This window comes from Myotis yumanensis, unplaced genomic scaffold, assembly GCF_028538775.1.
Source record: "Myotis yumanensis isolate MYYU_CA2020_CCGP unplaced genomic scaffold, mMyoYum1.0.hap1 SCAF_1, whole genome shotgun sequence".
Lineage (NCBI taxonomy): Eukaryota > Metazoa > Chordata > Mammalia > Chiroptera > Vespertilionidae > Myotis > Myotis yumanensis.
The window spans coordinates 224377916-224399884 of NW_027223752.1; the positions used below are offsets into that span (position 1 = coordinate 224377916).

At 36.6% G+C, this 21969-nt stretch overlaps 1 protein-coding gene across 3 annotated transcripts in view; it reads right to left on the bottom strand.

The window, feature by feature from the left end:
- STIM2 (stromal interaction molecule 2) overlaps positions 1 to 21969 on the bottom strand; it is a 215712-nt gene that overhangs the window by 39181 nt on the left and 154562 nt on the right. For all 3 annotated transcript variants that reach the window (XM_070398328.1, XM_070398313.1, XM_070398321.1), the window contains exon 3: positions 17724 to 17838. In XM_070398328.1, coding sequence (XP_070254429.1) covers positions 17724 to 17838 — 115 coding nt within the window. The remainder of the gene's footprint in view (positions 1 to 17723; positions 17839 to 21969) is intronic.

Below are 21969 nucleotides of genomic sequence, written 5' to 3' on the forward strand. Positions count from 1 at the left end.
ACATAAAAAATAACTGATGAACAAAAACAGATCCAGAGACAGAGAAGCATCGATCAGACTGTCAAACCTCAGAAGGAAGGCAGGGGAGGGCGGGGGGAAGGGGAGAGATCAACCAAAGGACTTGTGTGCATGCATATAAGCATAATCAATGGACACAGACACTAGGGGGGTGAGAGCATGAGTGAGGAGGTGTGAGGGGGTAATGGGAGGATAAGGACACATATGTAATACCTTAATCAATAAAGAAAAAGAATAACTTTTTAAAATACGAAGAAGAAAAGTTTAAAGTCTTTCACATTTCATCTCAGCTCAGTTTATAGATGTGTGTGTCACTTGTGAGTGAGACTTTCCTGCTCAGCTGCTCAGCACAGTCAAGACAGGCTTATCTTTAGAACAGTGCAGAATTCGAGTGCCTCATCTGCCCACAGGTCAGTAGAGCATGTCTTTGTACCATGGACGAAATTCCTGCAACGTGCTAAATTTGGACAGCTAAAAGGCACAGTCTGAATTTGGGAAGTTGTACCAAAGAGAAATACACACTTTCTTTCATGAGCTCCTTACCTTTTAGCATGCAAGAATTACATGAAACTTTTAGGCAAACTAGGTAAATGGCTTGAACATTCAGAACTTAAAATGATCAGGGTATTCTCCTCCCAATAGTGGTACAATGGTCACTAGGGAAAGGCATTACTATTTTTTATGTTGTAAACTGCAATCTTATTAAACAGAGTGTACTATCAACACCTTGCTTCATGAAGATGGTGAGAGATAATACAGGCATATCTTAAAAATAGAAACTGGAGAAACAATGAGTCTCAAAACTATATGGCTGCTCTAAAGATTAACAAAATGTATTGGAAATGACTCTCAGGAATGGTAAAAGTGCTCTACAAGTGTAAATTTATAATCATAATAAATAAATAAATATAGAATCAGAAATTTTTGTAATTAAATAAATTCAATGAATACACTTTTTTTTTTTTTTACAAATGATTCAACAAAACTAAAACCAGTGAACACAATGGCCATACTGGAACTAAATGTTTAATCCAGTTTTTTATACTATCTCATTATGCTGTCATTGAAGATATCTCCTTATGGACAGAGTAGCTGAATCTCTAGTTATTCATTCTTTCATTTTAGACTTGTCCCTTAACTTCCTCTTCTTTAAAACAAAACAAAACAACCTCCTCCTCCCGCCCCCCCACACACAAATCTAAAAACCACTAAGCTGAGAATAGAAAGAACATTTCACATCAAACAAACTTAAGTTCTTTAAGGGCAGACAATACTTCTTATTCATTTCTATATCCCCAACATGTTATACAATGACAAAAATATAGCAGGCACTAAAAAAATGTGGAATGGCAGCTATATCTTAGGAACTCAATTAATACTGATGGATGAATGAATGGATGACAAAATAATTCCACTAACCAAGGCTGCTAAAAAAAAATGCCACTTTCATTCACTCTTTTTAGTGGCATTTCTAAAGAAATAAACTCTTTCAAAAATATGACTAAGCTTCACAAAATTGAGAGGATGAAAAAATATGTTTAACAAAAAAATTCTACTTGTAAATTATAACTTACAGATGTTTCCTTTACTTTTCTACTATTAAAATTATCAAAAATGCTCAATATATTTTTCTCTTGCAATTTAAAAGTTTCTTTAAAAGATTTTCTATGCAAGTAACTAGGGATTCTTTCATTCTGCAAATATTTACTGAGTACTTGGTAATTACTACTGGGCAATGAATAAAATAAATGTAAGACATCAGTCAAGGAATTACTGCCAAGACTAGCAGAAAGCTCAATGTAAAAAAAAAAAAAATGTATTGATCTTAAGAGGGAGTTCAACAAAAAATGAACACAAAGCCCAGTTAATAAATATTTTCTAACGGGTATAAAAGGTCAGCTAAGAATTGAGCTTTCACACCTGTTGTCACACAGTCTCCAGGTAGGAAGAGACTACATTCTGAACTTGTTAATGCTAGTTTCTTCTAAAATAGAAGAAAAAAAATCACTAATTCCAATGGTAGAAGCATTTTTAGGGAGTTTTATTCAGAAAATTTCTGTGTGATCTGCAACTTTTTCTACTACAATTAACATTTTAAAATCTAACAGTTCACAAATACTATTATATTTACTTGGTATAAAGCACTTTCCAACTCAGACTTCCTATATACAGTACTGCTTAAACTAATTATTATTAATGCCAAAGCAACTTTCAGGAAAACTTCACTTGTTTTGTGAGTACTGACACAATGGTTAAGACAGTAAAATATTAAATAGCCTCCCCACTCACAGGGGACTGCTATCAATAGCTAGAGTTATATGAGGAAAGGAAAATGTGAATAATGTGCTTCAGTAATAAAACTTAATTCATAAAACTAGACTCATTAACACAATGACACTATGTAGTGTTCACTCAGACTTTCTAAAGTTTTTCCAATTTTCAAATTCATTTCAAAACCCGGGCCAGTGTGGCTTAGTTGGATGAGCGTCGCCCCATGCTCCAAGAGGTCACTGGTTCGATTCCTAGTCAAGGCACATGGCCAGGTTGCTGGTTCAATCCCTGGTAGAGGGCATGCAGGAGGCAGCCAATTGAAGTTTCTCTCTCATCAATGTTTCTCTCTCCATCTACCTTCCCCCCTCTCTCTAAAACCAATAAAAACAGAAAACAATAAAACCTTTTAATTGACCAGCAACTGCCAGGTACCATATCAGGATGAGAAGATAGGCTAGCGATGGCCAGAATCTGCATAATGGAGACCCTGGGGTGGTGACTCTGTGAAGCGAGAGGTCCATACAAGTCAGTCTTCTGAATGATGTAATATCCCAATAGGGTCAGGAGACTAGCTATATGCAAGGGGCCTGAGCAGATAAGAAAATATATTGAAGGTAACAGAGCTAGGTTTTCAGTCAGTGAAAGAAGTTAGAAATAGGGAAAGAGGATAAGTTAGAATTAACTCAGGAGTGTTGGTATCAGTGTGAACTTATAACTTTTAATATATAGAGAGAAATAAATATAAGGGTATATGTTTCTTAACTCTGTCCATTGAGAGAGCCTGAAACAAAAATACCTCATAGCAGTGAGCACACCCAGTACACAAACATTGGTTTCTAAATATCATCTCAATTAAAAGTAACCAGCAATCCTTGGAGAAATGGTTGTTTCCAGGGCTAGGGCTGAGAAATAACAAAATGAGCCTGGAACATCCTTTTGTGCTAGAAAGTAAGAAAGGGCTTAAAAAATGATGGAGACATTCATATAAAAGAATACAGAAGCCAGTTTGAAATGCTTCTCACTAGCAAATTTGGGATAATTTAAGCTTCCAAATAATGATAACGAATTATAACCCACTGAATAAAATAGGAAAAAAGAAATCCAGGAGCCTACACTGATATAAATAAATAAATGCAGAAGATCAAGCTTCAGAATAATCATAAGACTTGAGATGCACTATTTCTCTAATTTCTGTTTTCAAGATATGTTTTTGTTACCCCCCTCCCCCCCCCCCCACCATCTTCACAGGACAAGGTGTTGATAATATACTCTACTTAAATCTCTTCCTTACAGAATGCAAATTAATAAATAGAATGATGGAATTTGAAAAATTGCAATCTGGCAACCATCAGAGTAATAATGTAGGCAAGAAACATCAATGGATGTTAAAACTAGTGGGTAAAATTATATGAGAACTGTGATTTTACAAAGTCTCCAAGTTTCTCTTCACACACAAAAAAATTTATTAATTACAAAGGTGGGGATAAAGTATCTTTATAGATATAGAAATGTAGCAGATATTATCTTAAAATCAAGTAATTGAAGGTAACACCTCCAGTAACAATGACATCATGTGCCACTCAAAAGAATGTAATGAAAAGAATCATTTCTGCAACAGTCCATTCCAAAATGCATGGCCTGTATCTAAGTATACGAAAACATCGAACAAATCATAATTTAGTTACAATCTACAAAACTGTAGATTAAAAATTAGTGACCAAAGAAAGACATGCAAGTCCAGGAAATACTAAGAAACTGTTCTGAATTTTAAAAAACTACAGAGTTAGACAACTGGGTATGATGCATACTCCTGGATCCTTTGGCTATAAAGGTCATTATTGGGCAAATGGCAAAATTGGAATGAGGGCCTCTGGACAAAGTGTGTTCTGGTCTGCAACTTTTCACTAAATTTGAAATTCAATTAAGAGATTAAAATTTAAAAGAAATCTTGTAATTCTTTTTTAACTATGTAGGTAGAGAGTTCTAATAATTGCTAACCTCTCTATTACTTTGTAGCTTGTGGTTTTCTTCATAAAAGTAAGGTAATCTCTTAACAGCAGACACTAGGCCCTATTAGCTGTCAAGTACTGTTCTAAATTCTATATATTCATTAACTTATTTAATCCTAAAACCATCCTCTATGGTGGGTACTATTATTAGCTACATTTTCTAGATGGGGGAGTTCAGGACAGAGAGATGAAGGTACTTGCCCAAGGCCACAAATCTAATAAGTGTTTTTGTAGAGACTTGAATCCAGGCAGTTAGTCAAGCTCTACAAACATTTTGGGAAACTGTCTCTCTAGGAAAGGATAACCATACTTGGGGGTTTCTCAATATATCAGTGTCTAAAAGATGAGAGGCCTCAGTGATTATGAAGTCTCAGAACCCATAAAAAGTTTACTTGTTCAATATTCACATAGTACCAGCTTAAAAAATTGTTAAAAAATTGTAAGATTTCACAATATTGGAAAGCTTCTAGTATTTAGGATGCATATCTAGTAAAGAACTAACTACTCTAAATATATTTATGATACATTTTGAAAACTAGACTTTAAAGGAAACCCAATTCTTCTATTGACTTTGGTTGCATTCTTTTAGAATAATCTAAAATGCTAGTAGTCTTTTTTAGAAATGTGGTGATTATATTGGTTTAAAATACTAAAACATTATTACTTCTCTGGGCTGGAGTTGAAATAACCTGTTTCATATTTGTTTTGCCTTTTCTAATTGTCTATTTGGTAATTCCAAGTTCTACTCCATTGTATTGATTTGTTCTCTTGCAAGTGACTTATTTCCCAGATCCAAAAGTGCTTTCCCTTTTGTTTTTTTCTTCAGGCCCCAGCTGTGCCAATGAGGAAGAAAGTAATTCTGCTTACTTTGGAGTAACAGTGGTGGAGACAAACCAACAAGTTACTAACAAATAATTAAATTCAGAGTTCTTATTGAATTATAAATTGCTATTTCTTATATATGTTTCCCATACAAACAAAATATTTTGTAGTAAGTAATGATTATTTATTTTAATTGGAAGTGTTGACAAACTTAAATCAATAAAAATGATCTAACTCCTGCCCAACCAATTCATTTGCAATATAAACAAATGCTTATATTCTAGAAGACAAATACTATAGCCATTTGTAGTCTATACATACTTTCAGTCTACACAAATACTATAATGTATTGTAGCAATTTGGCATATCAGAGAATTCTGCTCCTTGTTTCCTATTAATATGATTTTATTTTATTAAAATATTACATATTTATTTGTAAACACATTGTAAAATCTTCCATCTTTCAGAAAATAAAAATCAAAGATACTGATACTAATATCAAATTAATTTAAAAAAATACTACCCAAATTTTTCATTAAAAATATAGAAAGACAGCACTGTAAACTATAAAACTACCATATCTTAAGGTAGGCTAGGTCACAAAAAAGTATTGCTTTTTGTAGAATTGGTAACAGCAAGATATTACCTACATCTTATAAGTCAATAAAACTTTTTGTCATTTCATAAAGGCATATCCTCCTAGACAATTTTCTTAATTCCTTTATAAACTTTATACTTATTGGTTCTCTGTTGTTATATTTGTTCTTTTTCTCTATGGCCTCACTTGGCAAAAATTCATTAGTAACTCAAATGACAAGAACTGCAAGACAACGTGAAGACACAGCACTGCATAAAACTTCCACATTATCAAGCATACAGTAAAGTGTAACCACAGCTGGGGAAGAGTATTTCGTATTCTTACATATTAGTTAATTGTGATGAACACTATTTGCCTTTGGGTGTATTAATCATCTCATTCACAAGATTTCCAAACTAACTCAGAGTAGACAGTGCCTAGTTTTTAACACTTCAAATTCCATTTTCTGCTCCTCTAGGGATACTTTTAAAAATACTTGTGCTCCTCTTACACAGGATAGACATGTCTGGTGATCCTAGGTGAATGCAGTCAGGTTCAGGTTTTCACCTTGTCAAAGTAAAAATGCCGTGCAGTAGTGAAAATCCGTACTAGTCAGGAAGATTTTGGAAAGAGGTGAGGTGGCACAAAATTTACTGATATAGTTTCCAGTGTTGAGGGTTATATTAACTTATTTCATTAAAATACCAATATGGGATTTAATAAGACATCTATATTTGGAAAATGATATATTCAGTTATCATAAAATTCAGAGTGGGACCAAAAGAAGTCCATGAGAAATCCATTTCTAGTCCAGAGATTTTCACTGCAGGTGTCAAGAACATATCAGATTTTTCTGAAGGAATAGCTATGTGTTATATCATGTGACCATGCTACCAGACCCCACAAACCCACCTCTCGATCCAGAATAGCCTTTGAAGCTTTTCTTCTGGCTACTAACCTCAAATTCTCCTTTTTCATGCTCATCTGTTATGGCTGTTTGTCTGATAGGTACCCCTTCTCCTCTCTGCCATCTGAGACAAAGCTCATGATCGCCAGTGAGAGGAGGCAGGGAATGAAGTAATCACAGAACTCCATTCTGGGGTCACAGTGACAGGTCTTGGTATAGCCACATAACCTAAGCCGTTACTTCCTGCATTTTTTCTAACTAGAGCAGGCAGGGAAGACTCCCTCTTTCTCTTTGGTATGATCTTGGGAAAACATAAGCCTAAAACTTCCAACAGTCACAGTGCTAGTCTCTAGGAAATGCAGTAAAAAATAAATTAAAATCAAAATCCAGAAAGAAACAGAAAGAGAAACAGATAACCAGAGTAGATTCAGCCCCTGACTACACACCTACACCATCCCATTAAATAAGGGTAGTTTTTAAATTAAGAGAGTTTGATTTTCTCAACGGGGCCATTCCATTAATATCTAAACACATTGTAAAACCTTCCATCTTTCAGAAAATAAAATGTTCCTTCACACCAAATTTATCTTTAGATATCATAGCTCCATTTCTCTTCTCCATCTTTTGAAAGTCAACAATATTTACTGTCTTCACTTCCTCTTCAATCCACCTCAATCAGACTTTCACTTCCACCACTATAGTGCAACTGCTTTAGCAAAAACCTTCACTTGTACTTTGCTAATCCTATGGTGAGGTCGCTGTCATCTCATGTGAATTTCCTGAGCTGTTGATACTGACTGTGCCCTCTTTCTTAAAACATGTCCTTCATATGCTATCAGGACCCTACATATCTAACTGGTTCCCCTCATACCTAATTGTTCATTTATTCTTCCCTCTTTTCTGGCTTCCTCTTTGCTTCTTGACCTTTCAGCACTAAGTCCTTCACTTGTCTGCATCATGATCTCAGTATTTTTCAACCTTTTTTCATTATTGACACACCCCCCCCCCACCCCCATTGAGCCTGTTCAGACTCTTTTTTCCTCATTACTTCCATTTCTAAGACATTTTAATACTACAGGTGCATAACACCTAGGAACCATCCTAATTCTTATCCCCACACCCCTATCAACTTCCTGAATCTAACCTAACAGCGAATCCTATCAGTTATTCCTTCAAACTATATCATAAATCAGACCTCTCTGCTACCTCCCTCTCACCTGGACACGGCAAGAGCCTCGACAGGCTTCCAATTCCACTCTTGTCCATCTTCCTCAAGAGCCTAATATCCATACAGTAACTACAATAATCTTTTCCAAAGATAAATCACAACACTATGTAGCTCAAAACTCTTAAATGGAGCTAGACTTGCAATATACTTACATTATACTTACAACAAATCCCAAACTCTTTAATAGGCCTGAACGATCCTATGACATCTAGCCCTGCCTCTGTACATCTCACTGATCCATTTGTCTCTGACCATCCTCCCCACCACCACCACCCTGCTCCAATCTCTTATAACCTTCAATCTATACTGGCTTTCTTACAGTCCCCCAAATACTTGGAGGTCATGCTAGACTTAAGAATTTTAGCCTACCTGATCCCTAACCCTGGAATATACTTCACCCAGACATTTCCTTGGCTCATTCTCATCACCCAGATCTATAACCAAATAGCATTTCTTCGGGGAGTTCTTCCTTAACTACATTAAATAGACCTCGCCCTACCTGGTCACTGACTATGTGTTAGCCTGCTTACTTTTATCATATCACTAATCTGTTCCAGCAGTCATGTGAGTGTATATATATATCTACCTGCACACATATAAACTGTTCACTGTCTCCCTAAAAGAGTGTTAACTTCATGAGGGTAGGATAACTATTTTGCTCAAAGTTCTATCTCCAAAATTCAGAACAATGCCTATCTCACAGGAAGAACTAAATAAAGTTTTGATGATTTAACAAATGAATGGAGTGAGTCTGACCTTCATCACTTGTAATTAATCAAATAATTGATGATAGAGTACACTTACAATAAATTTCCCATTATTTGAGGTAATCTGAGTCTATCTTTTGCCACTAAAAAAAAATCTTACTAAAACAAATAACTTAAACTTTAAAATAAAGCTCTGTAGTTAAAAAAAGAAGAAGACATAATATACTGTCATTTCAAGCCACCCAACAAAGCATGTTGAACAATCAGTTATGCACAGGAATTTATTAAGCATTTAGCTCTGTGATAAATTCAGCCTTCAGTATTAACACAGTATAGGTACCATTAAAAACTGGAGTGATTACTTTTTTGGGCATTCCTGAAAATCACTCAAAAAATATAGACACAGTCCTAAAACATGTATCTACTAACTTAAAACTCAACCTTCCTTTTTCAAAAGCTTCCAATTATACATCTAAAAGAGAATGCAGTCTAATGTCATGGCCAGATTCATGCAATTGAGCATGCTCATTAAAAACAGATAAGAGAAATTTAGACAATTACCAAAGCAGATCAATCTTCAACTATCTCACACTGCAATCTGGGATGTGCTTACCTTTGCTAAGGTCACAGGCTCTGGATCAGTGGGTATGCAGCTAGTACACAGAAACCTATTATTATTCATGGTAGTAGAGCTGTAGCACTATCATTAAAATTCTGTCACAAAATATTTGATACTGGTCAAAACATGGAAAATAATGATGTTAGAATTCTACATTTTTACAATATATAAATTCAGAAACCAAACAAATACATAAGTACATTTAAAAGCTAGGGAATTTCTTGGGCCTTGTTCTCTAATTATTCACCCTCCCATTTCCCCTTTTGTGAGCCCACCTCCATCCCTTAAAAAAAAGTTCCAGACATTGTTTTAAAAGAATTGAATTCTTCATAAGAAACAAATTCTATGAAGGATTTGAAAACGGTTAGCGACATGCCTATAAGTCAGTGCCATCGAGTAACAAAGAATTATTCTATCAACAAGGTGTTTTTTTTTGCCTGTATTAGCTTAAATTCCTTTTAATCTATTTTCAATCCACAAACAAACACAATTATCCATGAAAAAATAAATGCAGACATTAAATGGAAAGATGTAATAAGATGTAATCCCCATTACCAACTCTTATACATAGTGTTAGTACTTTTTGAACAAAGTACTGGCTGAATTAGCCCTGGCCAGTGTGGCTCAGTGGTTGAGTGTCATCCCATGCACAGAGAAGTAGCCGGTTCTATTCCCAGTGGGTTCAATTCCTGGTCGGGGCACAATTAATCCTAGCAAATCAGTAATATGCAATGACCCTATATTTCCGAGAGTCAAGTGTCCTGAAGTAAAAGAGTGAGAGTGTCAGCAATCAAAGAGAAATAGAAGACAACTACTGTAACAAAAACGAAAACAAGTTAGCCCTAAATGAACAGATCTGAAATGAAGGGAACAGTGATAGAAATGCTAACATAGGATGAAGATTAAGAAAGATTAGAAACTTATTGTACTCTGAACTCATTTAGACAATGTTATAACAAAAACAAAGCAGTTTAAAAGAAATCAAAGACAGCCTATATAATAAAGAGGCAATATGCAAATTGACTGTCACACCATCACAAGCTGGCTGCCTACAACCAGGCTGGCAACGGGGTTAGTGAGGGACAACCGAATGACTGAACTAGCAGACTGCGTGAGGCAACCAGGCCGGTAGGGAGGTTAGTGAGGGACAACCAAACGACTGAACAAGCAGGCTGCATGGGGCGACCAGGCGGGCAGGGGGGGTAGTGAGGGATGACCAAACGACTGAATAAGCAGGCTGTGTGGGGCAACCAGGCCAGCAGGGGGGTTAGTGAGGGACGACCAAAGGACTGAACAAGCAGGCTGCGTGGGGGCGACTAGGCTGGCAGGAGGATTAGTGAGGGACGACCAAACGACTGAACAGCAGGCTGCGTGGGGTGACCAGGGTGGCCGGGGGAGAGGGGGAGGGGTGACCAGGCCAGCAGGGGGGCAGTTGAGGATAACCAGGCCAGCAGGGGGGACAGTAAGAGGCGATCAGGCTGGCATGGGGACAGTTAGGGGCAACCAGGCCGGCGGGGGGGGGGGGGGGGGGGGCAGTTGAGAGTTATTAGGCTGGCAGGGGGGGCAGTGAGGGGCGACCAGGCCGGCATCAGGGGGCAGTTAGGGGTGACCAGGCTGGCAGACGGGGGGGCGGGGGGGAGTTAGGGAAGATCAGGCCGGCACACAGAGGCAGTGAGGAGCAATCAGGCCAGCAGGGGATGGGGGGCAGTTAGGGGAGACCAGGCAGGCAGGCAGGTGAGTGATTAGGAGCCAGCGGTCCAGGATTGTGAGAGGGATGTCTTACTAACGGTTTCGGGCCTAAACCAGCAGTTGGACATCCCCCGAGGGGTCCTGGATTAGAGAGGGTGCAGGCTGGGCTAAGGGGACCCCCCCCCCCCCATGCACAAATTTCGTGCACCAGGCCTCAACTACTTTATATAAAACACAGAAATGAATTCTGATCAATACAGAACAGTGTTTTGCAAACTGATCAAGTAATCTGCACACCAATCAAGTAACATTTACACTACTCTTTAGGGGAAAAAAAAAACCCATGTTAAGGCCAAGGTATCCCCAGTTTTTCAAAAGTTCACATTACACCACTCTGTTTTTATGAAAGATCTAGAACAGTACCTGCTCATCGATAAGGAATACGAAGATTTTTACTTTTATGAAAAAGGGTAAAAAATTAAACAGTGTTTGGTGTTTGGCAGCCAACTGTCAGAGAGTCACCTTGAGCAGCAAGACTGGCACCGCTATCTCCTTTCACACACATAATAAACACTGCTAACCAACAATTTCCACAGTATATATATCCTTCTCTGCTACTGAGATCAGACAAAGATCAAGCTTCCTTAAAGCAGTGCTCTAGGTCAGTGGTCAGCAAACTGCGGCTCACGAGCCACATGCAGTTCTTTGGCCCCTTAAGTGTGGCCACGAAGTTTCAATCGCACTGTACGTGCGCACCCGCACGTGGTATTTTGTGGAAGAGCCACACTCAAGGGGCCGCAGTTTGCCGACCACTGCTCTAGGTAACCACTATCAATTGGTAGCATTGGTATATGAGTGTAATCTTACGTGCCGCTTTGGAGCAGCTCAACAGGCTGAAGCATCAAGGCTCACTAGTCTGGTCTCCCTCTCTGACTGACCCCATTTCCTACTATTCCTCAACTCAGATGCCTCTTTTAGCAATGTCACTCTCAAATATTCCCGACTTGTTTGCATTTGTCTTACAAGAACATTAGTAAATAAGAAATAGTCATTGAGTACTTGCTATGTTCTAGGCACTGTTTAAGCACTTTATATGTACAAGTTCATTTCACCTCAACGATTTGATGTGGTAGATGACTTTTACCCCCATTTAACAGATGATGAAATTAAGACACATAAAAGTTAAACACATATTAATGGCAAAAGGCAAAAATATAAAATATTCATTTATTCTTATTTCACATATACTAACTCTGACTACTAATATAATAGTACCACTTACCTAGTATTTAATCAAACCTTCTTCTGTTGTTACTTAACATTTCACCTGTGATACTAACAATACTATAAGCCCCTTGAGGAGAAAGGTATTATCTTATACTTTCTTGTATCCTACCACAGTTGAATGTTACACATATTGTAAATATACATATAAATATTGTGTTGTTGGACACTAGCTTGTTTCGCTCAGTGGATGGAGCATCGACCTGCGGACTGAAGGGCCCCGGGTTCGATTCCAGTCGCGGGACATGCCCGGGTTGCAGGCTTGGTTCCCAGTGGGGGGTGTGCAGGAGGCAGCCAATTGATGGTTCTCTCATTGATGTTTCTATCTCTCTCTCTCATTTCCTCTCTGAAATCAATAGAAATATTTAAAAATATGTATATATATATGTGTGTGTGTATATATATGTGTGTGTGTATGTATATATACATATATATATATATATACACACATATATATACATATAATATATATATATGGTGTTGGTGGTGGTATAAAGATAATGTCACCTTATTATCTGCAAGGCCTACATTTTTAGTTCCTCTTCTGATAATGCTAAACAATATTTACTCACCCTTTTGCTTTTGTTTTCATTCCAGTCTCATTGTAACCAATAGGATACACCAGAAAAAGCTGGTACATTTTATCAACATTTAAAGATCTCTTTACACTTTCACTCCCAGGAGAAAATCCTTATAAATATTAAGGATATCCTATATAATAAAAGCCTAATATGCTAAGTGTCCGGTCGACCGGTCGGCCATTCAACCAATTAAAGCATAGTATTCTAATGATATGCTAAGGCCGCTCAACTGCTCACCATGACGTGCACTGACCACCAGGGGGGAGACAGTCAACCAGTTGACCAGTCGTTATGATGTGCACTGACCACCAGGGGGCAGACGCTCTGACCAGTAGGTTAGATTGCTGCTGGGGTCCGGCCAATCGGGACTGAGTGAGACAGGCCGGACATGCCCTGGAGCCCTCCTGCAGTGCCTCCCCAGCTGGCCAACCTTCGGCATCCCTCCCCAGATCCAATCATGCACCAGTGGGGTCCCTCGGCCTGGCCTGCACCTTCTCACAATCAGGGACTCCTCAGGGGATGTCGGAGAGCTGGTTTCGGCCCAATCCTGCAGGCCAGGCCAAGGGACCCCACTGGTGCACAAATTCATGCACGGGGCCTCTAGTATATAAACAAAATGTTTATAAATCCTCCTTACTTATAGAGATTTAATATACACGGTCAGGAATTTTTTTCTTTTATATTTCCTTTTGTCTAACATGTACATTTTTGATTTCTTAAACAGAAGAAAACAGTCATTTCTGTCTGGCTGGGCTTGACAACAGTCATTAGTAAGTGCCTACCTCTCACTTCTCTCAGACAATTTCAATTCCTTTAAATTTCTAATAAAAAATATTAAACCTTCTGCAAAATTTCAAAATACCTATTCAATTTGTAAAGCCCCAAGTTACACAGTGACCTTAGGTAAGGTAAGACCCATGCTGAACAGGATGGAAAGATTACCTCACGGTTGACACATGTTATAATATTCAACCCAATGAGTTACCTTTTTAAAAACAGTACATTACTTAATCAGGTTTTTATCCACCATGATCCTTAAATCTTACACATAACCACTCTGGTCACATTGAAATTTTTCTATGTGAAATTAGGATCAATTTCTATGCAACACACTTTTAATTTTCGTCAGTTGACAACATTCCATAAAGATCTTGGGTACATTTCACCCTTCAGAAAATTACATATTAATAATGGCAAGTATTTAGCCTAACAGACTTGTTCATTTTATTAATAAGTATTATGGAACTGAAGCAAAAACCTTCCAAAACTTTAAATACAGCTGAATATTTCAGTTATTCAGCTTTACTATAAAGATAAGTGAACATTTACTGCCTACCAGGTATTGCCAGACACTTTTACTACATTATTCATTCATATCACACAAGAATTGCATTTTATAAGTGAATTTTATAATGTGCCCAATGTCTTAATGTTCATAAAGAGAAGGGCCAGGAGTTACATTTGAAGAACTTGAAAGCACACATACTTCCTATAGCCTGCCACCTCCATTTCCACTTCTAGTAAATTTTCAGGTAACTGAAGGAGTCATGAGGGGGCTACCATTTGTGGTCTACCTCTTTATTCCTTCTAGAACTCCTGGTCAACTCTCACAAGCCTATTCCAAACACAATTTTCAGAGAGTTAATTACTCCTTTCAGTGAGCTATCTCTATATCCTACACTTGTTTCTATTATTGTACATATCACATATATTGTAATTATTTGTGTACTTTGTCTTTCCTACTTAGCTGTTCACTCCTTACATCCCAGACACTGTTTAACTCATCTTTAATACCCAGGCTCCAATGCCGGCTCACTGCACAATAGATATACCTATTCTACTGGTGCTTCTCTAACATGAATTAGCTTATGTGTAACTGGTAAATAGGGATCATGTCAATATAATATATGTCACATCATTTCATATGTGACTGTTCCTCACATGTTATCATTTTACACTGCCAAGTAGCAGCAAAAGGATCCAAAGCTTACAGAATGCCAACACAGCAAACTATGAACTTAATATCCTCTTACCACTCCCTTCTTCCTTTAAGCTCAATTTGGCCACAGGTTCTGTCTTAGAAATCTTTGTTGCTCAGTTCTCATCTTCTGGCACTTCGCCTTCATCTTCATAATTTAGTAACCTCAACTCTACATAAAACCTCCTCCCATTAAGTTATCTTTACTTATTTTTTAAGATAAAGTCCAATACCTACTATAGTATTTATTGATTAGAAAGTTAACAAATCTTTTTACCTGTGCTAGTATTTTTATTAGTAGTGTTAGTGCTCTGGTTACAAAGTTGCATAGGTTTTGAGTATGCTTCAACCCATTATTTCCCATAAACTCTGTAATTTTGAAGTTCGTAATTTTGCAAGATATATGTTTTTCAGGAGTTCATACATTTCATTTTGGCAGAAATGCCTGAACTCAAATGATGTTTGATACACTGAATATTTGATGAACCTAACTACTGACTATGTAATGTTCAGCATTACACATTCATCTATTCATCAAATGTTTACTAAATATTAAAGTAAATAAGGCACTGCTCTAGGCATTAGAGATACAACAATGATGTGCAAAGTATAATTCTGTATGTGTGTGTATGCATGTGTGTGTGTGCACGCATATGTATATTTGTATTCATATTGAACTAAATAACCTTGAATTGCATATTATTGCTATAGGTACATTCTAATTTCTATATCAGCAGTTTCCAAAACTTTTCACAATAATCATTTTTTGTTTCCCAAAAGAACTTTTTATACAGAAACAAAATACACCAAATAAAAGCAGAATTCTACACATTTGGCATGCCCTATTCCTGAGATACTCCAGGAAAACTGGGGCTTGTCAGGCTATGATTTAAAAACAGCGAGTGATCTAGCAACAATGCCCTGCCTTTACGTGACCCCTTTAATACGAAAAGAGAGTCTGACACGGGTTGAGAATATGAATTAGGTCACTATTAAGCTTCTGGTGGAGGTTTACTTCACTCAACTGACTCCTCTATCTTTCATGGAACTATTTTAGTAGGAGCCCTGAGACGACAACTCCCACGCCCTAATCCCCTAAAAATATTATGTAAAATATGGGCTTCGGAGAAAAGGAAGCAAGGAAAGATAAGTTAGGACAAGTCTTTGGAGACTTAGAGGAAAGTCTTCTCATCAAATCTTAAGGGTGGAAATTAAGGTGAAAACCTAGGAAAAATGAGAGACTTTTCAACTTGAAAAGGCCTTAAGTTTAAAAAAGAAAAATAACAAACATTCTCATAGATCGCAAAAGATCTCACCAAACTCACCAGGGCAGGAAACCAAAATCGGGTTTAAGGACAGAGTTCCCTTGGATTTGGGACACATTAGTAAATAAAATAAACAAAGACCCCGCTGGCTTATATTCTTGGGGACAGGGGAGAGAGAGAAAGGAGACAAACATAATGAATAAGTTAATTATGTAATATATTAGAAGGTGATACAAAATATGGGAAAGGAAAGTGTGACGCTGAGTAACAGGAATCAAGATAGCTAAATAGAGTGGTCAGGGTGGGCCTCAAGAGAGAATAGCCCTGATAGGCTGTAATGAAAGTGGTAATGGAGTTAGCCATGAGGGTGTCTGCATTCCTGCAGTTGCAGAATAGCAAGGAGTCCAGCTAGGATAAAGCTCAGTGAGTGAGGAAGATGGATAGGACAGAGAGGGAAGAGGGTGGCAGTGGAGGGCAGATCATGTAGAGGCTTATAAGGTCTTTGTAAAGATTTTGGCTTTTACTCTGAGTCACTGAAGGGTATTGAACAGATCTGACTTATATTTCCAATAGGTTACTCTAAAAAATGAAGAATAGACTGTAGCAGAACACAAGTATATGCAGGGAGACCATTAAGGGGCTACTGCAATTACTCAGGCAAGAGATGGGGGCTGAACCAGGTGGTAGCATAGCAAGTGATGAGAAATGGCCAAATCCTTTTTCCTTCTTTCAATGGTTAAGTGTACTACATTCAACTTATCACATACCTAATACCTAAAATATACTAGTAGCAATAATGGATATCCAATTCCTTTAGTAATATCTACATATTACTATATTTCCTGGTAAGTCTTACTGAGTTTCATACCATTTAGCACTTTCCCCTATAAAATGTATATTCATTTATTCCTATTCTTACTCAAGTTCATATTACTTAAAAGTGGTATGGGGAGGGGAAATGGAGAGACAGATTTCTGAAGTCTGTGTGTCATTTATTTAAACTGGTGGTGTTTTTTACCTTCTTTCTTTTTCTTCTTCCCAGTATATTGCAAAACACACCTCTTTTAAACCATTTACATTAATAAAAATATTGAGCATTGGTGGAATAACTTTCTGTATTTTGCCCATTTCTAAGTGTTACCATTGACAGTCTAGCAAATTTTATTACTTTTCTATATTCCTACTTGGTAATCTGTCCTAGATTCCTTTTAATTACACATCATTATTCAAACTTACTGAGAAAAACATATGCTACAACATAATTATTTGACTTTGGTAAAAGAACAGAAACATTAGACATTTTGGTTGACTATTACTAAAAAAAAAGCTTAATGGACTTTTAAAAATATTGTAGTAGCTTTCTAGTATTAGGGATCAAGTTGAGGTTTTAAGTCATATACTTCTCCTGCCCTAAACAATTACTGTCCATAAATAAGCTTGAGAACTTATGAGTAGAAAAAGAAATAAAATATAAATTACACAACGTTAGCATGAAATTATTAGGAGACTCCATTAAGGGTATATTTAAGGAAAAACTTATAAGTTCTGTGCCTTCTAAAGACTTTAGAAACTGTTCTCCATAACTAAAAAGAAAAGTTTGGGATCCATGTTTACTTGATAAAATAATTATTTACTAAAATATAAGTATCCTCACAGAAATGTTACACTGATTTTTTTTTTGTAAGATTATATGCAATTAGTGAGTTAACAATGGCTAAGCAGGGCAGAAGAGCAGGTAAGGAATCTAGATCACTAAAAACAATCTTACCTTCTGATGTTTTCCATCGTTTCCATAAATCCTCAACAGTTATATGTTTATCTTCTCTGTGCAGATGGCTATGTTTTTTAGTAGCATCTTTATATTTCATATCTTCTCTGATAAACTATAAAAGAGAAAACACTAAGTTAAATATACTTAAATTCACCATTTTAGTCTCTATAATGGAGAAAAAAAAGTTTGAAATCCCGTGGGTAGTGATTATCAGATAATAACTGGTATACATTTTTTGGTATTTTATATTCACATTATTCATACATGTTTATATAATTTATTTAATGAAATGCCTTCTATTACTAATCAAGATTGAAAAAATAATAAAAAGCAAAGATGAGATTCCAACCCAAACAATTTGGTTGTGCTCAACACCATAATATCCTGCCTCAATATTATACATTTTTACCAACTACTGTTTCAAGAGATATTAAATACTAATCTCAATCACTGCACCAAATTTCTATATTCTCTTACCTTTTAAGCTATTACTTACACTAATAAAAGAGAAACATACAAATTAACCATCATTCCGTCACTCGCCATTCCGCTACACCCACCAGCCACTCAGAGCAACTATGCAAATTAACCCAACAAAGATGGCGGTTAATTTGCATATGCAGGTGTGGAGCGAAGACTGAAGACGACTGAAGATGCCAGCGGCCACGGAGCTGGAGCGAGCAGGAGGCTTGGGTTGCTCTGAGTGATGGAGGAAGCCAAGCTTCCTGCCCGCCCTGGGCTCTGCTCAAGGAGGGGCTGGGGGCCTGGGTCGCTGAGGGAGAAGCCAAGCCTCGCTGCTGTGGCTGGACCAAAGGCCTGGGTCCCGGGTGCCGGAGGAAAACCAGAGCCGGCAGCCAGGGGAAGGAAGGCCTATTGCGCGAATCTTCATGCAACGGGCCACTAGTTAGTTTAATAGTAGAGGGAGAAAGCACTAAAAACCTTTTTGCTGAAAACCAACCTGTTGTACATTACTTATTATATAAAAATTTTTAATTGTTCCCCATTGTCTGCCAAATAAAAAGCAAACTCCTTTTTATGGCTTACATACCATTACCAATCCTGTCCCTGACAATCTTTTAGGCCTTATCTCTTCCCATATAAACTCACTAATCAAATTACATGAAACTAATAGTTTTTCCCCCAATTATTATGCTTTTTATGCTTCAACATTTCTGATTTGTATTGTTTTGGTATTGTTTTACTTAGTCTTTTTATTGATTTTCTTCTGATTCCAAAAATATACAATCATACAAAAGATTAATTCAGAAATCCACAATGCAGAAAGTGAAAATCCCCAAGGGCATAATTTTCTCACTTTTTGCATGCTGACATTGGGCATCACCTTTATACAAAAGACCAACTTTTGCTGTTGAGTAGAGTTGTTCTCTACTGAAACAAAAAAGACAATTTTAATAGCTGTATAATATTGAGCAAATCATTTCACTTTTCTGAGCTTTAATACCTTAGGTGCAAAAATGAAGAAGCAAGCTTTTAGGATCAACAACACTATTCCACGGTGGTAAATCATTAAACTGATACCAATCTATAGTATAGACCAGCGGTTCTCAACCTGTGGGTCGCAACCCCTTTGGGGGTCGAACGACCCTTTCACAGGGGTCGCCTAAGACCATGGGAAAACACATATATAATTACATATTGTTTTTGTGATTAATCACTATGCTTTAATTATGTTCAATTTGTAACAATGAAAATACATCCTGCATATCAGATATTTACATTACGATTCATAACAGTAGCAAAATTACAGTTATGAAGTAGCAACAAAAATAATTTTATGGTTGGGGGTCACCACAACATGAGGAACTGTATTAAAGGGTCGCGGCATTAGGAAGGTTGAGAACCACTAGTATAGACAGAAATGGAAAATAGCCATTTAGAACCTTTATAGCAATCTGACAATGTTTTCAAAGCATCTGACCTAAGCATGTGATGAATGTACTTACTATGCATGCCTTATGCATAATGAATTAAAAATGAAAAATCTGGTCCTTCACCATAGATAATTGGAAAGTACTAACCTAAAAGGTCTATTCTAGTCCTTATATATTCTGTTGTTTGAAATAATTCCTTACTCTGTTTCTAAATGCCACTTTAAATGTTATTTTTAAACAGTCCTGCTTCATTACTGCAATTCCTTTTGTCTATTTCTATTCCTATTTTCTATTTCTCTTTTCCCACCCACCCCTCCTCCTCTTCCTAACTGATATCTTTGGAATCTAGTTCATATACCTAAAGAAGTCACTTCCACTGAGATACTCAGACACTGTCCCTATCTTTAACAGAGTCAGAAAGAAATTCTAGATTTAACAAAGAGAGGAATTCTAGATTGAAAACCATAACTGACAGAACAGGGTAGGAAGCCTGCTTTGGAAATGGTCCAGTCAGTTGAAATAAAATGGCAGTTGTTTCATTTAAAACAACAACAACGTCTTGGGAAATTCTTCTCACCACATGAACACAAAGAAGCCAGAAGTAGAGTTTGTGGTTTTAGGATCAATATATTTCAGAAAGTAAAGCTAATTTCCATATACAGACTAGATGCAGCATTCTAGTAACTTGAACTCTAAGGAAGCCCAGAATAAGTGTATAGCTATCAGCCAAAATATACACTTAATAGAAGAATGCAAAAAAAAGTTTTTAAGCTTATGATAGCATATAAAGCTCATTTGGTGTAAAAGAACTACCTAGCTCCTAAGGAAGTTGGGTGAAAACCAAAAAACACACTGAATTATATTTTCTGGAATTACCATTTAAAAATGAATATACAGAGTAGTGAAAAAACAGGTTTACAGTTGTTCATATGGAAAATAATACAATAATTAATAAATAATGATAAAAGAATAAAGTCCTGAGTTTTTATACCCACAACTGTAAATCTACTTTTGTCTGCTCCAAATACTTGTTTTAAAATATAAGCCCAAGATAATGCAATTCACAACAAACCACATAAAAGTATATCTCTTATATGTATCTTCAACATTTTTATCATAAAATATGATTTGAAAATAGTATAATTAAAATTACTTTACATTGAAACTAAGTTGGAAAATGTTTAACTGAACCTAATACACTAGAAATCATCTGCTTCCATTAAACCTTCTTCCCAAAATCCTACAGAAGAGCAGACCATTCTAAGCAGACTTTTCAAAAACTCCCTAGAAAACTGCAAATTTTAGAAATGAGACAGGCTACTAGAAAAATTTTAAGAACAGTCATCAATAACTGAAAATGCATGACAAATTACAAGTACTTCTTATTCACTGAAATAGTGAATTATGAAATAGGAAAACAGACCCTTAAATTCTATGAAGAAAATCTTCAAATAATGTAGATTCTTGGGAAGCATATCCAATTATGCAAACCTACTATAGGAAAACCTGAATTGACAATAGAAATAAAAGAGTGCTCAATAAATAATGACTATTGAATATTCTTTTCAAAAACATTCACACAGATAATTCTTTGAAATAAATTATTCTAGTACCATTATAGAAATTACATACCCAAACCCAGGAAGGTAGTTTTTAAAAAATTAACCAATTTCAGTTTCTTGTACCTATTATTATTTTGTATTTTATATTTGTATTTGTGCTGTTAATTTTTGTTACATTTATTTTTGTTGTTTATATTTTATTTTATGTTATCTTACTTGTATTTTGTATTTGTGCTATTATTTTTATGACACTGCTTTAATATTATCTGATACATGTTAGTAAAGTAAGTCCTTACTTAACATCGTCAATAGGTTCTGTGACTTTAAACAAAATGATGTATAATGAAACCAATTTTACCACAGGCTAATTGGTATAGACAAGAGTTAGGTTCCTATGGCATCTCATCAACATTTTGACAAACTGAGGTTGAATGAAATGACATGACTCAAGGACCTGCTGTATAGGCATATTTTGGAGCTCTTTCCCTGAGAACCTACCAACATTAGTGTAAATCCCTGAAAGTATCCAGTCACCCCTTCCTCGCTTGATCACCCACTGCCACAGCTATCTGATCAAAGGACAGACACTTGACCCAAAAGAAGACAATCCAGAGCCTAAGCAGGATAGCAGGATTCTCTCTCACAGGACACTATAATTCAAACCATGAAAAGGGTCACTTGGCCATGGCTCTGGGTTTTTTAAGGTGATAAAGACCCTGGTATTGAAGGTGGCATTTTATGGACAATCAAGGTGGGCCAGGTGATCAGGACAACAGAGGAAGCCAATAG